The sequence below is a fragment of the Thunnus thynnus genome, chromosome 20 (genome assembly GCF_963924715.1).
Source record: "Thunnus thynnus chromosome 20, fThuThy2.1, whole genome shotgun sequence".
NCBI classification, from domain to species: domain Eukaryota; kingdom Metazoa; phylum Chordata; class Actinopteri; order Scombriformes; family Scombridae; genus Thunnus; species Thunnus thynnus.
The window spans coordinates 16,838,185-16,854,715 of record NC_089536.1 but is presented as its reverse complement, the minus strand read 5'-3'; the positions used below and the strand labels follow the sequence as shown (position 1 = coordinate 16,854,715).

At 40.2% G+C, this 16,531-nt stretch overlaps 2 protein-coding genes and 1 long non-coding RNA gene across 3 annotated transcripts; 2 read left to right on the top strand and 1 right to left on the bottom strand.

Annotated features, from left to right (window-relative positions):
* The first annotated feature begins 918 nt into the window (after positions 1-918).
* nubp2 (nucleotide binding protein 2 (MinD homolog, E. coli)) lies at positions 919-4,139 on the top strand. The gene is made up of 7 exons (XM_067576744.1): positions 919-1,009; positions 1,519-1,634; positions 1,869-2,067; positions 2,333-2,487; positions 2,621-2,731; positions 2,964-3,033; positions 3,559-4,139. Exons 1-7 carry the CDS (start codon positions 994-996, stop codon positions 3,696-3,698), a joined length of 807 nt encoding a protein of 268 aa, XP_067432845.1. The 5' UTR covers positions 919-993; the 3' UTR covers positions 3,699-4,139.
* A 30-nt stretch (positions 4,140-4,169) lies between these two features.
* atp6v0cb (ATPase H+ transporting V0 subunit cb) lies at positions 4,170-13,913 on the bottom strand. The gene is made up of 3 exons (XM_067576745.1): positions 13,656-13,913; positions 6,701-6,884; positions 4,170-5,666 (listed from the first exon to the last, which is right to left on the bottom strand). The coding sequence occupies exons 1-3, from the start codon at positions 13,720-13,722 to the stop codon at positions 5,462-5,464; spliced, it is 456 nt and encodes a 151-aa protein (XP_067432846.1). The 5' UTR covers positions 13,723-13,913; the 3' UTR covers positions 4,170-5,461.
* A 120-nt stretch (positions 13,914-14,033) lies between these two features.
* Positions 14,034-15,071, top strand: LOC137172356 (uncharacterized). The gene is made up of 2 exons (XR_010924952.1): positions 14,034-14,262; positions 14,495-15,071. It is a non-coding gene; the product is annotated as an uncharacterized lncRNA (long non-coding RNA).
* Positions 15,072-16,531: the final 1,460 nt, after the last annotated feature.

Below are 16,531 nucleotides of genomic sequence, written 5' to 3'. Positions count from 1 at the left end.
GCCACCATGTGCTCAAAAGCTTTTTACACTATACTTTTGTACACACTGTATATATTCCAAGCATTTGTTTTGTGATTAATACTTTCTTATGCTGTTGCTAATTATTTTATTGACGCAACTCTAAAATAGTGAATTCATTTTGAGTGTGTCAAGATTTTGGGATAATTAGGCAAACAAGATTGTATTAAATATGCATATATTTCTACCTGTGTTTATATGTAAAGACACACATTTGGAACCAACTGTTTTCCTATAGCTCAGGTTAATATAATCTTTATTTAGCAGCCAAAAACATTTAAACATTTCACTTACTTTTTTTTTTTTAATTTTTATTGCATCAAAACATTACTTTTAACATGTGACATTAAGACACAAATATAGAACATTTAGGCATCTTAATGAAATAAGGCTAACAGACATGGCTCCACTCTTAATAAGACAATACATTCACCACGGTAGTATGACGTCAGACAAATAAAGTAGTAATGAAATAAGTATATAACATGAAGAAAGAAAGAAAGAAAGAAAGACAGAAAGAAAGAAAGAAAGAAAGAAAGAGAATAATATATGTTATTAACTTAACAGAAAAGGTAGGCAATAAAATCAAATTTCCTTAAACAATTTTTGTATCATACTAATTGTGTGAGCACATTTCTTGTTGTTTATAAATTGAATAGACTCAAAATACTTCCTAAATTCTAACCTGAAAGGTTCAAACGGAGGTGAGACCTTGAGAACTTGGCTTTGTGGATGTAAAACTTTCCCAGTAAAATTAATAAATTGACAGTCCATTGAATTTTTAAACATTTCACTAGTAATCTTGCATCATCTTGCGAGTGAATGCAACATGGTGCACTTTGCCAGCCTATTGGTGGCGGTGGAAGAAAGGCGGGACTTAGATGCAGCATGCGGCATGTGATTGGCTAGGTGACGGGTGACGATTCACGGAAGTACTTGACCCCGGTGCTGCGTGCATGGATCATAATCTGAAGTATGGAGCAAAATAATGGTAGGTTACCAGTAAAGTAACTAGTCAACAAACTTTGTCTGATTCGTCTTACGGTGTTGATTAATTCCTACACGAACTGTGTATCTTCAAAAAATGGTGCGTGTTTTATAAAAGCCGTAAAATGTATAAGTAAGCTAACTGGCTAGCAGCAGCTTATTGGAAATCAGCGTTAAGTTTTAAATATTCAACTCTGGAAGTTGCTAAAATAGCTAACATCGTTTACAGCTCACTGAAAGGTTTTTATACCGTCAGACAAGTAACTACGTGTAAAAAACGCTATTACATAGTTTCTGGTGTGAACTGTTATTCAAAATGAAGGAAAACCTACTTTTGTTGAACTTGTGAACTCGGGTGACGAAACGTGACCCGGTGTTGGCACCCAACTGTTCCTCTGACTGACTCTTGTTTCATATTACTTACTGTCATGCCAGTTGTGTCAGTGCCAGTTAATTTACTGGCAAAATTTACAATTTTGCCTCGCCTTTTTTAAAAACTCCTTTTCATAATAGAAGGCAGCCTGTCCCAGGTCCGGCATGTTGTGTTGGTGCTGTCAGGGAAAGGAGGAGTGGGCAAGAGCACCGTCACCACAGAGCTAGCACTGGCTCTCAAACATGCTGGGAAGAAGGTGAGTTCAAGAAAAGATCAGTTGAGAGTACATGCAACAGAATACAGTCAGTATATGACATGATGATGATATCCCATTCAGAACACACAGAGGGGCTATTGATAAGACTACAGCTGGTTATGATGCATGCACAGTATTTATCTGTATTGTTTCTTTCTGTACAAAATACCTGACTTGTGTTTATTATACAAATATCCAGCATAGCAAAATTAACAATACTCTTGTTTTCATCAGGTTGGCATCCTGGACGTTGACCTGTGTGGGCCCAGTATCCCCCGCATGCTGAGTGTGGGCCGGCCTGATGTGCACCAGTGTGACTCAGGCTGGGTGCCGGTCTACACTGATGCACAGAAGAGCCTCGCCCTCATGTCCATTGGCTTCCTACTAGAGGACCCAGATGATGCAGTGGTGTGGAGGGGACCCAAGAAAACAGGTATTCTGTGCTATGTTGTGTTATATGGTGATATTAATATTACTGCTGAGTTCTACACTTGGTGCAGCATCAATTGTGCAGATCTGTCAATCAATCCAGGCAAAAAAATTAATTGACATATCTATGGACTTATTATCAGTGTGCCTTGAAGGAAGTATGATTTATGCTTTAACATGTGAATCAAAACAAACCGCTGTGCTGCATGTTTTGCACTTGACACATCTTCTTCCCAATGTCCTCTGCACCTCTGTGTCGTGTCCCAAAGCTATGATTGGACAGTTTGTGTCAGACGTAGCGTGGGGAGAGCTGGACGTGCTGTTGGTGGATACCCCACCAGGGACATCTGATGAGCATTTGGCTGTATTGGAGAACCTCAAGAAACAAAAAGTGGACGGAGCTATTTTGGTCACCACACCTCAGGTACACAATAGATTTATAGAGCCCAGTGTCTGGTATTTTTAAACTACTATCACCTCCTTTTACTGTATTGTAGATTGGACCCTACATGATATTCTGTGAAGGTTGCTCTTACTGGTCTTGTGTTGTCTTACAGGCAGTATCTACGGGGGATGTGAGGAGAGAGATCACCTTCTGTAAGAAGACAGGTGTACGGATCCTGGGCATTATAGAAAACATGAGTGGCTTCGTTTGCCCTCACTGTTCTGTGAGTAAACTTTCACGCAACAAACAGTTTATTGTTTTGACAGATCAATTATGGAATACCTACTCCTTACAGTAATGTTCGTCGGAGTATGTCAGTCTTTGAAGGATATAAAGCTCATCTACAAATCAACTACCTTAATGTCTGTTTTAAGTATGTACCAAATACTGTGTATACATGCATTTTGTCAAGGTTTATATGTAGCTAGATTTGAATTACTCCTCTTTCTTTGCAGGAATGCAGCAATATTTTCTCCAAAGGTGGCGGCGAAGAATTGGCTAAACTGACTGGATCAGTCTTCTTAGGTGAGATCAATGAGGTTGAATTTACATGTAATGTTAGCTTCCAGCCACAAGGTGTCACAACACGCCGAGGAAGCATATCACTCTTCACCTACCATTCATGAGTAAAGGAGGCATTTTACATCACTGCCATGCTGCTAAAATGGTCGATCCACATTTCAGCAAAGCAGTGGGTTTAAAACATGTCATTAATCGATAATTCTGTTAAATGAATAGATTATTGGTTTCCCTTGGCGGTTATTGGATTTGTGTTTAGATCAATCTCATGAGTAATGATGCAGCTAATTTAGCTTACCCTGTGGCAGAGAGAAGCCAGATGCATGTGACAGTGCTGCATAGCTTTAGCCAGCAAACTATCCTGCGTCATAGTAGTCTTTAAGATCACCCGCTTGATTCTCATTATTAATTAGTTATTGTGAGAGTACTACTTTCAGGATGATGAAGTAGCTGTTAATATTTTTTCAGTTCAACAATAGTGCTTTTAATTGGCTCAGGTAGGGAAAGTAATTACTGTCCTCTGCATTTCAGGCTCTGTGCCCTTGGATCCTCTACTCAGCACCAGTATAGAAGAGGGCAAAGACTTCATACAGTCCTTCCCTGACAGTGCAACATTCAGTGCGATCAGCAGTATTTCTCAGACTCTCCTTGACAGCCTCCAAATAGCCTAAGCCATGGAATTTATTTGCTCAAAACTGAATAATGTTGACATTTCAGCACTGTGAAAAGCACATTGTAATGCAGAAATATTAGTCATTGTGCGGATGTGATTGTATCTATGTTGCATTTTTGTCCTGTACGTTTAATCATATAAAAATTGTTTATCTTGTTTTTCTAGGCATTATGTAAAATCAGTATCTGCCAATAGTACAATGCGTGGTGGTTTTGTGTGCAGCTTATTTTTCTGTGCTGCAGCTCTTGTGGTGTTAACCACAGTTCTAAGATTATCACTTGAGATAGGAGCAACTGAAACATGTAGAACAGAGCAACTCAGCCAGGCTTTCACTTTCAACAAATGTAGAGATGTCATTTTGTAATGAAAATATCGAGTCATGCTGCCTGAGTAATACTGAAAAGGTGTCACAGTAAAATAAACAGCACTGAAAACACTACATTTGGTGTGTTTGTAAGCCAGTCACATCTAAGTTGGAATCTTCTTTAATTCGATTGTGAAAACATTCACGTCGACACATCAGGGTTACTTCAATACCAGTGGTAATACAGGATTGTAGATTGGCGCTTCAGTAAATGCGTCAGCAGCAGTTCCATTTTCAGAAAACATACTCCAGATCAAATTAGACCAGTCCTTTTGAAATCTAGGCCAAACTTGGAACACTAATCTCACTGGATTCCTGCTGCATTCTACAAACATTACTATGAAGTCGTCTTGTGTCATTTAATCTTGATTTTTTTTTTTGGAGGAACTACGCCGCATGAAGCTTTTGATCTGGATTAAATCTTCTGAAACTAGCCTGCTCTTCAGCTTCATATCCAACAGCAACAAAACACTGAAATCCATGCAGGATTTGAATGGCTGGAATGTGGAAGAGATGAGGTACAGCTACAGATGAGGGGGAGGGGTGTGTGAATAAGATGGAGAGGAGATGAAATTTGGAAATTACACTTGTGAGACCCAACACGGGGCACACACCTTTAATGCAAACAGCAGTACTACAGGAAAAACACTGAAGTTTGAGAATGTTTGCGTAATGATTAGAATACAGCTACACACAAAACTCCCACCCACCAGCAACATACTAAAGGCAATCTTAATTATTAAACCAAGAGTTACATCCAGAGGAATTCCAACCACTTATCACAATTAACCCACAGTGCATTAAATCTATCTATATAGATATTTATATGTCTGTATATATATGTATAATATATCCTGGGGAATTAAAGACTTTTGCTGCATTTGAACAGTTCAATGAACAATTTCTTACAAATAAAATCAGTGGAAAAAAATCTTAAGTCCATACACATTTCTCTTTACAAATAGATCCTCAAGATTAAGTAATTGTGTCGACTCCCAAATCGATTTGGGAGGAGAAAAAGCTGCGCGGCCCTTTGGTCAGCTCTCTAAGACCAGAGACCAAGCTGCCTCAGCTGGCCTCAAGGCCTGAAATAAGTGGAGGGAAAAAAAAAAAAAAAAATCTTCATCATACAATTGTTTTGAAACACACACGCACACGCACACACAAGACGGACAAATCACTACATTGCGCATTTACAAGTTGACTATCAAATTGGGACGACTGTACACATTGTTGAGATAAGACCATATTTATGGAGCCATTTTAATTCATTTTTTCTCCCGCTTTCACTTCCTTCAGCTTGTGTGGCAGAACTTTTTACAATTTTTTCCCCGTTTTACACTTTTTCTCCAGCAGCAACATAAAGGACAGATCTTGTAGTGGAGATGTTTGGATGTTTATTTCGTGGACAGAATGAGGGCGACAATGAGCCCGTAGAGACCCAAGACCTCAGCGAAAATCAAGATGAGAATCATGCCCACAAAAAGCCTTGGCTGTTGAGCTGTGCCTCTCACGCCCGCGTCGCCCACGATGCCAATTGCGAAGCCTGCCGCCAGCCCGCTCAGGCCCACACTCAGCCCAGCTCCCAGGTGGAGGAAAGCCCTGAACACAGACACAAGCGACACGAAATTCAAATTATCTCTCATGAATATTTTAATCCTGGCTAACAATTTAATCGATCAAGAATACATTTGCAGTATTTTCAGTATTTGTGCAGCCATTATCAGAGACAGTGATGTGTGCATGAAGTAAGAGTGTTTCCATAGAACAAGAGCTGCTTGGTGAAAGCTGTAGCAGTGATGACATGTTGGGGGTTAAAGTTTGCGCGTGTCGCCCTCGGCTTTTCATCTCTCAGTGCAGTGTGGCTGCTGCTTGTTTTTATTGTTCTCATCTTGCAATGGTTTTAAACTTATTTGAAATGATCCAACTACAAACCCCTGAAAAATGTCAGTATGTAGGCTTTTTCCTCTTTTTGCTCCAAAAATGAGTTACAGTGAACAGAATGTGCACACGACACATCATGAATATGTTCTTAGACTAAAATCCAGTAAAATTTTACGGATGCAGCTGGTGTTGTTACATCTTTGTTATTCCTCTGTGCCATGAAACTGTTACTTTCCAAAAACAATTTGAAGAGTCATATGCTTGCAATGGGAGACATATTACTTTGTTAGAATGAGCATGGCAGTTTACTTCTCTCAGGTTGTCTAAATTGCAGACTGATGTAATCACAGGAACAAAGTCTGCCTGTGCAGTTTTGTAATGAGACAGAAAACTCAGTCCCCGAGTCGTTTAAGAAATCTTAACTGCTATACTGGATGTCATCCAATGCGACATTATAGCTCTTTTGTGTTTATTAATAATGGAAATTTATACTGCTGAGGTATGTGCTACATAAGTCTGTGGCTACACAGACAATCATATTAGTAGGACTAACTCATTGTTAGATTGGGTCTCTTGTTATGCTGTTTTATTTGTTATTTGTGGTCACTTATGCTAAGCCTGAACATACTGCTTTAGTACTGTTTCTCTACTAAATTCTGCCTCAGAGTATAAGATCTGTCTTTGGAGATGTGCTGACAAATAACTGATAAAAAAAAAATATAGACAACACAAGTCAGGTCAGTTGAACTCACCTGTAGAGGGGGATTGTCTGTGTAATTTGGTTGGCAATCAGCACTGCTACTACCAGGCCGTAGATGGCTATGATACCCGCCATGACAACGGGGATGATTGACTTCATGATGAGCTCCGGCCTCATCACAGACATGGCAGCGATACCTGTACCGCTCTTAGCTGTGCCATAGGCAGCTCCCAAGGCTGGTAGAGAAAACAAAGAGAGAGAGATAACAGTTAAATTCAGTATCAGTTAAATAAATGAGATCATATTAAAGTACACACACACGCTATAGTTCAGAAGTACAATAGGCTAGCAGACTAATGACAGAAACCAGAGGGACCAGCTGAATAATGAAGCAGAAGTGAAATAAGAGATGGAGCAACCATATGAGAACTGTTAGTTTCTCTTCCCCTTAAAAATCCAACATGGCTCCATTTGGGGAATTCTGCTTATGTTCAAACTGAAATTAACAATCACGTTTTTTTTTTTCAACTGACGTGGATGGTATGCGACCAAAAAAAAAAAAAAAAAAAAAAAACTGCTTTGTCACAGTTTGTGTCTCATCTCTGAATGAAAAACCCTTATTTGGCTTTAGCACACAGGGAAGCGTTGTCGTCACAAGGGAAACAGGACGCCACATCTCCAGACAGCACCAGTACAGGGCACAGCTAATAGTCTCTGGCTAGCATCACTGTAATGCAGCGAGGAAGGAGGAGAGCAAAACGCTTCATCAGCATGTAAGCTCCGTCAGACTGTGGCGCTGACGAAAGAGCATGGTGCCACCTACGTCACACACAAACGACTAAATCTGACTGCAGGAGGAAAGTGAAAGAGCAAATCAATAATTCTCTGCTCGAAAAATTAGAAAACCAATTAATTAACTAAATTTAGAACAGCAAACATACATTAAGAGCTGGTCATAATTCTCCTCAACAACAAAGACTTGGACGGCTCCCAGGTGAGATGAGTGAATCACTTGAAATATCTGACAGAGCCTGTCAGAGCAGGGCAGTGTGTCATGAATCAGGGACAGGCTGGTTTGACAAGATTTCCTACACATCAGAGGTGTGTGCGCAAACATGTGTGTAAACATGTATATTTCCTCACCCACAGCAAATAGAGACACAGCTGTGAGATAGCTTTGACCACAGCAGAACATTTAATGTACTGGCCCCACCAGCGCTCAAAATTAAGGATGTCCCATTGTTCCAGGGACAATAGAAATAGCACCTGGGACACAAAGATACGGTGTCTGGGACAATTCTGGGACAGTGGAGAAACTTGTGAAATGAAATTACTACATTTATGCGTCATGGATCATTTTAGGTGTTCAAATTCGAAAAATGTGAGGTGGCATCTGTTGTATAAAAAGGTTAAGCACAGTTAAATGCTGTAACCAATCACAAAACATGTTCAACAGGTATATGGAAGTTGTGTGGCTTGTTCCTAAAGGAAGTTAAGTGTTAACCGCAACCTCTCTCTCTGCCTCATTATTATAGACAATGAAACATGGTGTCAGAATAAAACTTGGAGAGATATCTGAAGTTATGTAAAGGGAGGAGAAGGATGCACCTCCATAAGACAGCCAGAAGACTGTCTGTCAGACTGCAAGCCCTCCTGTGTGAAGAGCGGGACTAGCAAGTAGCTAAATGGGCTTAACAAGCTAACAGTGTTGCTGAAGGAAAGGGAAAAAAAAAAATGTTGGCAAACCATAAACCAAATGAGAGTGAGCCCGGCCAAAGAGGAGTTGGAAAATAAGACAGGAAACAGGCGTGTCAGGTTGATAAATCAGACAAACATAATTGAGCAAATTAAGAGAAAACTAAGTGAAAGGCAGAAAAGACGAGCCGGCCAGCACTAGCAGCAGCAGCTCCAGCTAGCAGTGTGCATCTGACCCCACCAGGCAAGTCTGATTTCAATAATAAAGTGAACGGCCAAAGCTTGAAAGAATATCAAGTACATATACTGATGTACACTCTAGGGGATGAGGGTGAGGACATATTGAATGTCTTGCCCTTAAATGACGATTAGAAAAAAAAAGTTTATGAAGATGTGAAGCAGGCTTTTGAGAAACACTGTGAGGAAAAGAAACATTATTTTTGAGCATGCCATCTGGAGACAGGAGAAAGTGCTAAAGCTTTTCTTACTGCTGTCTATAGCCTAACTGAGCACTGTGCATTTGGAGATCTAAGAGGAGAACTGATCAAAGACTGGATTGTTGTTGGCCTAAGAGATGCAAAACTGTCATTGCAGTTAGATCCTGAACTCACAATAGTCAAAACTATAGCCAGTGTTTTACAGTGAGGAAATTAAGAAGCAGCAGCCAATACTACATGGCAGCTTACATGAGAGGCAGTCAGAGAACTTAGATGCAGCAAGTGCAGGGCGACAGACCCAGAGTGGCACAAAAGGACAAAAATACAGCTCACACGTAAAGCCAGAAAATAAAAACATCTCCGCAGGTTGTGGAAGACGTGGAAATGCAACAAAGCACCAGAGGAAGGATTGCCCTGCTAAAGATTCAGAATGTCGCAAATGCAAACAAAAAGGACATTTTGCTTGGAAATGTTGATCAGCTGGTGACATCTGTGATATAACGGAAGATTCGGCAGACTATGGAGCAGAAGATGTCGCCTTTCTGAGGTGGTTATTGAGATCAATAGTGTTGAACATGATCTAATGAAGTGTTTACTATGAGATATGACCTGCCATGGCGGACCAGAGTGAGTCAATGAAGTGAAAGCAGAATTCTGGACAGTTGCGGGACACTAAGGAAAAAAAGGTAATTTCGAGCCCTGGTCGATACGTGCTTACATCACTGGCAGTGATTCCACTATCTAGCAGCATTTAACATCCATTTGCTTGAATTTTATTGCTGAACAGTTAGAAGACATTTCACATTTCCACAAATTTATATTTGCTGCTCTGATGCCAGATGAAGCCATCTGTTCTCAATTTAAAATCTGTAGATTCTCCATTACATTGACACTAACAAAGAAGCTCTTTTATCAGTTCAACTATTTTAGTACTGAATGTTGCTGATGAAAAATGTGAAATCTGGTTGTCACTAGAATGCAATTTGTCAAGAGATGTCAAAATAGCCACACCAGTATATTTATGTAACAGGGTGAAACAACTATCTTACAAGACAATACTGACAAAAAGAGCAAAGATGCATCCTGGTATGAACAAGGACATGGCGGTGTGTTTTTCCTTTCTTCTTCATTGCTGAATCATACTGATGATGATTAAATCTGAGAAGACTCTTGAGACGTCCTCTTGTGAGACAATCTTTTGCATACAGCCAGAGGCGCCCTGCCCTGTGCTTCCTCATTTCTCGGGGCAATGTGATGAGCTAGCATGGAGATGGAGCTGGTTAACTCCAAGATTGGCTGCAAGGCTCTCTGGCAAATGGATCTAGAGGCAGGCAGGCCAATCTTCAAATGAGCACATGGCAGCCAGCCACATCCCCAACTACTTATATTGATTTATCACCAGACTGATGCCATCAATACAAGGTTAAATGACTCCTGCCCATCTACAGAGATGCATCAGAGTATAACTGGGCACCGTTTTTGCAAGCCCTGACAAATGCACAAGATTGTCTTACATTTTGTTTCAACTGCTGCCATACTTATTTGTTTAAATCCAACACAAACTATATGGTGCATTAAATCAAACAAACGGACTTACACCTGCATAATGAAGTACACAGAAACTACTTCAACAGTTCAGTATAAAAAGGGATGGTGATAAAGATGGTGGATCCAAATTAAGATATTTTTGTACTTTAGCTACACAAAAACACCTTTAGGACAGTATTCTGGAAACACCTAAGCCTTTCTCTGAACAGCTGTTAATTTTAGTCTTTCAGCCTTCTATTCACAGCCACCATAAATTACCGCTATCCTCTGACTCCATTCTTTCTTTGTAAACTTAGCCTCCCTAACGCATCACAGGTAATGGTTGATAGAGAAACACTGGAATCCTCAAACATTGCCTTTCTGTTCTGATGATTAAAGGTTTGATGTGTGGCAGGGTGGCTTCTGCAGTGGTGTGGAGGCACAACCTCTGGGTTTTAATCCTAATCCCCTCAGCTTAGGTAAAGAGCTTTTACCCCCTTTTCTTTTTTCTCCCTGCAGAATATTTGATGTATGGGATGCCCTTGTGACGTCTTGTGATGTCAGAGCAGGAGGTGCCTCCAGCTACGGATGAGCGTACATGCAAAACGCCTGCGCAATAGACATCAGATTGGTCTGCTCTGTATAGTAGGTGACTGGGGAAGCACTGGTTTTAAGGAACAAATCACAGTATCAGGAAGGTTGTAGTTGTAAAAATGTGTTCCTGTTTTACAAAACTGTGTACAATGTGTAGAGATATGAGGTTACATGAGCAATTTATGAGACATGCTGAAGCATGTCTAGAACATACGCTGCCGTCACAGAACGCACTTCTCTTCTAAAGAATATATAGTGTTTGAGGAGAGAGTGAAAGACAATGCTAGTGAGTAAAAAGTAGATAAAAAAACTTACTTGGTGAAAAATTTGTGTATACATGCCTGTAATTGTACAGGTAACTGGAAAGGCAAGACTGCAGAGCAAGAGATGCTTTAAGCTGTAAAGTAAATATGTATCTTAGGTAAAATAGACAATTTGTGCTATTATTTATGACAGTGATAGGTGGGGAAACAGAACAGCACGGCTTTCACGTACTGGTGATATAAGTCCCAAGGATAATGGCACCTTGTGAGTGTCACCTGTTCTGAGCCAGATATCACTAAAAAGGCAGTCCTCACAAAAGGACACCGTCACTAGACTACTAAAACAATGCATCATCACCTGACACCAGAAGATAACAGCAACTTATAGCCTGTTCCAGGAAATTGCTCATTACTGTAAATTGAATATCTCTGGGGTTTTTGTACATTGAGCAGAGCAAGAAATTTCAAGCCATCCATTTGAGCCAGGACTTGTGATGTGCATTTGTCATTATTTTCAGTGTTTTACAGACTGAATAATGGATCAACACCCCAAAAAATGATTCACAACAACAATAAAATGTTAATTGCAACCATAACCCTCAAGCTTGTGTACACTACAGTGACCGACATCACAGGAGCACAAGCTGCAATTTTCAGTCAAAGACTCCACATCACAAAGCTGAGACCTGAATCATCATCCACCCAATACCATATCCCTTCTTTTTGCAAGCGTGATCCCTCCCCACTAGCTAATTCCCCAGCTGTCACTGGTTCACCACCACAGACTAGTACTACTGCTACCCTTGGGCCATGGCCACCACCATGCTGCTCTTGCTGCCATTGCCCATTACAGCTGAGCAATGACATCCAGCTTCTTCTCATTTTAGGGTGCAACCGGACAATATTATCATTGTAGTTGTATTATGGCATATGATACTTTGAATCTTGAGCTGAAAAATGATGGAGATTTCACAATATCACGCAGCCCAATGTGAGTAGTTGAAAGATACTGCTTTCACTCCGTGATTATCAAAGAGCCATCCATACTATGCTATGCATCAATGAACAACTACACACCATCCACAAACATACTTGAGCCAGTTCTACCAAAAGGCCTCGAGCTACATCAGGTCAAGACAAACGCCCTGTAATATAGTCAAATAGTAGCTTGGTAATTTCCTATTGGAGTTGCACCCATTTCAACACACCAGTCAGCCTAGTAGTCACATGTAAGTCTTCGCTATGATACAGGATACCATTGCCACATCATGTAGCTCTTGCCTTGGATTGAGAGAAGACAACTAATAAACTAGGAAATGATCGAACAAGAATGGCCAATTATAAAACAGGTAGATTTCAAAGTTCACTCTCTGTGCCACTTCCCATCCAAAAAAAACAAAAACCCAAAAATTCAGTGATGTTAAACCATTTTATCTTCTGTAGAAGAGTTGTAAAAATCAAATCCGTTTCTTTGAACAGATTTACATTTTCGTCTTTATATTAATATTTCACAGGATCAGTAACCAGATGGTATTTCCAAGTCAGAAGTCTCATCATGTGATAATCATGTGACCTTGTGTCATTCCTTTGAGCAATAAGGAAGTTAACCAGCTGATCCTGGTTTCCAATGGTCTATTAAGTTTTAAGAAAAAAAACGTTTTCAGCTAAAGATAACTTGCATTAAATTAGATGTCACACCAACGAAATAACGACTGTAAAATTGTTGCAGACCAGCAAATATTCCATGCAGAACTGTGTCAGTTCAATCATGCAATGTCATTGGTTATCTCTGCTGTCAAGCTTCATTAAATAAATGTATAACATTATACAACGCCTCACTTATTGCCAGCTGATAACACTCTTAAACCCCGCAGGATGTAACGTTAACGTTGGTGTGGAGCTTACAGGAAAGGTTGGAAACAATCTTCATACCTCCTGCTAAATGAAACAAGCTAGTCAGCAGCTAAATGGAAAACAATGTGATACTGGTTCACTCTGACCTTAAACAACTACTCTTCACTGCTTTAACAAAATTTTCTGATCCGTTGGCATAATTTCCTGTTCTGTCTTTTCCCTTGTAATAGAGCATCTACAGATCCGGGCTAAGCTAACGTTAACTAATGTAGTCGTCATCAGCTAAGTTAGCTAACTAGTCTTGGCTGGTCTTTGATGTCTGTCGTTGAAGCAGAAATATAATTCTACTAATGAACTAGTGCCAACTAAACATTGGCATGTTAGGAATAATCCAAAGTCACAGGTCGTCCGAGCTAACGCTAAGTCTAAATAAATTACAGCTCAAGATTAGCATTGCAACGTTGACGTTAGCAAGGCTAGCGAATTGCTTAGAAGTTAGCTTACATGATTGACAATTTAAGCAGCCTGTTGAGGATAATGTGAATGTAAAAAAAAGAGGTTAGCAGCAAATGCAAATTGACACTTTGCACCAAACAACAAAAAGCTTAAATATGTAAGGTGACCGAGTGATAGTTACCGCTAAACACCATAGCCGCAGAGGCGCCCATCACTGCGAAGAACGGAGAGTATTCGGGGGCCGACATTCTTTCTCACACAGTATAAAAATAAACTAAATATACAAAATTAATTATGGATGTCGACTCCAAAATCGCACTTCGCGAAACCAGTCGAAGGCCACAAGTTTGATAATGAAAAACCGAGTACACCAGGAACCGTCTGACAACCTAACTAGCAGTGCAGACGGGATAGTCACGACTCTTCTGATAAATACCCGGCGCAGCAGCACAAAATGGCGAAGCGGAAAATATCACCTGACTGGCCGTACGGATCAAACCTATCATCGACTGGGTGGGGAGGGCGCACTAAACCAAAGTTCGTTAATGATACACTGTGCTGCACAACGCATTTATGAAACAAGGAGTGCGATTTTGTAATGATAAGTGATTTACTCCGGGACAAAGAAAGTGTTTTATATTTTTGTTTCTTTTTCATTTTTTGAAGGTCACCCCTATCAGGCATCACTTTGGTGTGCTCCGCTGCAGGCTTTCCCTTTGATATCATTCGCCCTTCAGAAGCAGGAGGATGAAATGATGGGGATGAGCAAGAGATGGTGTGGAGACAGTGTAAATATACAGAAAAAAAAGTGTTTATATTATCCTATATCCCAAGGAAAGAAAACCAAGACAGTGCACAGTTTGATCTAAATATCTCAATGCATCATGTCATTAATCAAACTATATCCATTATGAATGGGCATGCTCTAAGAGATGCTCATAATTAATTAGAAAGACCTGTCTTAATACTAATTGTCCTTTTGTTGCATATGAATAAACACTTTTCTGCATTTTGCACCAGGACTCGACCATGCAGCGGAGGGTGGTTTACAGTCAGCTGTGATATGCAGCAACGTGGAGCGTGACAGTGAGAAAATTTGAGGTTGAGTGTGTATGGTTGATTGTGTATGTGGTGGGGGGAGGGCACAGAGAATCCCCATTCCACTGTATAGCTCCCAGCAAGTGCGGGCTCAGAGCTCCAGAGAGAGGAGGGGTCGAGAGAGCTAGGAAACCATGGGAAATATAGCATGTGAGGCGTGTGTGAGTCACAGAGAGCTTGTGCAGTCCCCATGCCTCACCCTCCTCCTCCTCCTCCCTATCCATCCATCCCTCCATCCTTCTCCATCTGCATTGCCCAGTCTAGTCAGCACAAGAGAAGGACCCCTCCCCCCTGCATCACTGTAAGGCCCTTCACTCGTGATGCAATTTCCACACCAGCATCACAGGCCTCTTCCCTTTCAAACACTTTCCTTAGCCAACATCTTACTCCGGCCGCCAAATACAAGGTTGTATTATGCAACTAAAATTTATTATTTTGATGCAGGGATGATGTGTGTGCAGTGGTGCATTGAAAATAAAAAGGTTACAGCTGAATGAGATTAGATTTTTACTTCATTTTTTCTTTCTCTGCTGACTGACAAAGCATTTACTAATCCAGAAATGCCTCTTTAAAGTGGGAAGGTTGAGGTTGGATTATGATGTCTCTATCTGGGATATACACTTGGCAGGCATTTGCAACCAGCTGATTCTACAACGTGGTAATATGATAGCCTATATACCTACACATTGTTGATTCCTATTTGTTTTGCATGGATAGATACAAGGATGTGGATGTTCTTGTCCTTGAGTGGCACCGATCAATGGGTTGTAATAAGCCAGAATAGGAAGACACCATATTTTATTGGCTTGTCTTTTAGATAGTGTTTAAGGAAGGTAAACAGGGAACTGTGAGAAATTCTCACAAGGGCATGATTCAGTCAAGATATTCAAAATGCCCCACAGAGCATTTGCTGCCAATTGTTTATGGTAAAGTATAATCTGACTTTAGACATATGCAGACAAAACTGTTGATGTGATTTCTGACATCTGACATCTTCCAGTTGTTCTGGTACTGTGATATGATCAGACCAGGATTCAAGTAAGATTCAAGTAAGATTTTCCAAGAATCCAAATAAAGGAAGTCATTGAGCTCAGCTACTCTCAGGTTTAGCATTTGTTTCAACGAATGACCAAAAACATAACTATCTTTTATCCTCAATGGGATGAAGAAATCATGAAATTTCCAGCTATTTTCAAAATGCTAATGTACAAATTGTGAAGAATGAGTTCTACATAAATAACAAATCTGTTTACTTAGATGATTATAGCCTCTAAACAAGAGTAAAAATCTTTATAATTTACTTAATCTGGCTTTTGAAGGACAGATAAAACAGCCCATAACCCCAATTTGTGACCTGTATTCAGTATCGTTGTGACCACATTACAGCAGTCAATCTGTGAATAAAAACTATATTTGACCACCAGTTTAATCTGCTTCATAATCCCCTGTCCACAGCTCCTTGTTATCTGAGGTGGCGGGGGGCTGGTCAAGGAGACCCATCTCAGTGTAGGGTTAAATACTTAAGCATCTTACTTCTTGAGGCTGGAAAGCATGGTTTTCAGGAGATGCGCCAGACCAACACCCAAAGGAGCAGCTAAATATAGAAGTGCATGTGCGATTAGCAAGTGTGAATCCTGAATGAACAGCAGTCTTGGCAAGACAGAGTCAATGCCACTTACTGTAAAGAAGGAATTACTCCACCACTTCGCCCTCTAAGATACATTTTTCCCAAATGCATTAGGCTGCACCACACCCATTGCAAATGAATTGGCTGTACATTTTAGCTGAGCTTTAATGTATTGACAGCGATTGACATGGAATGCTTTAACACTAACATGTTTAATGAAATACCAGGATTTTAGTTGCTAGTTACTGAATCTGTAAAAATACACAGTAGATATATAGTAATATACAACAATACAAAATACTGTGTCTGTGATGGGGCTTATTTTTCTGTTA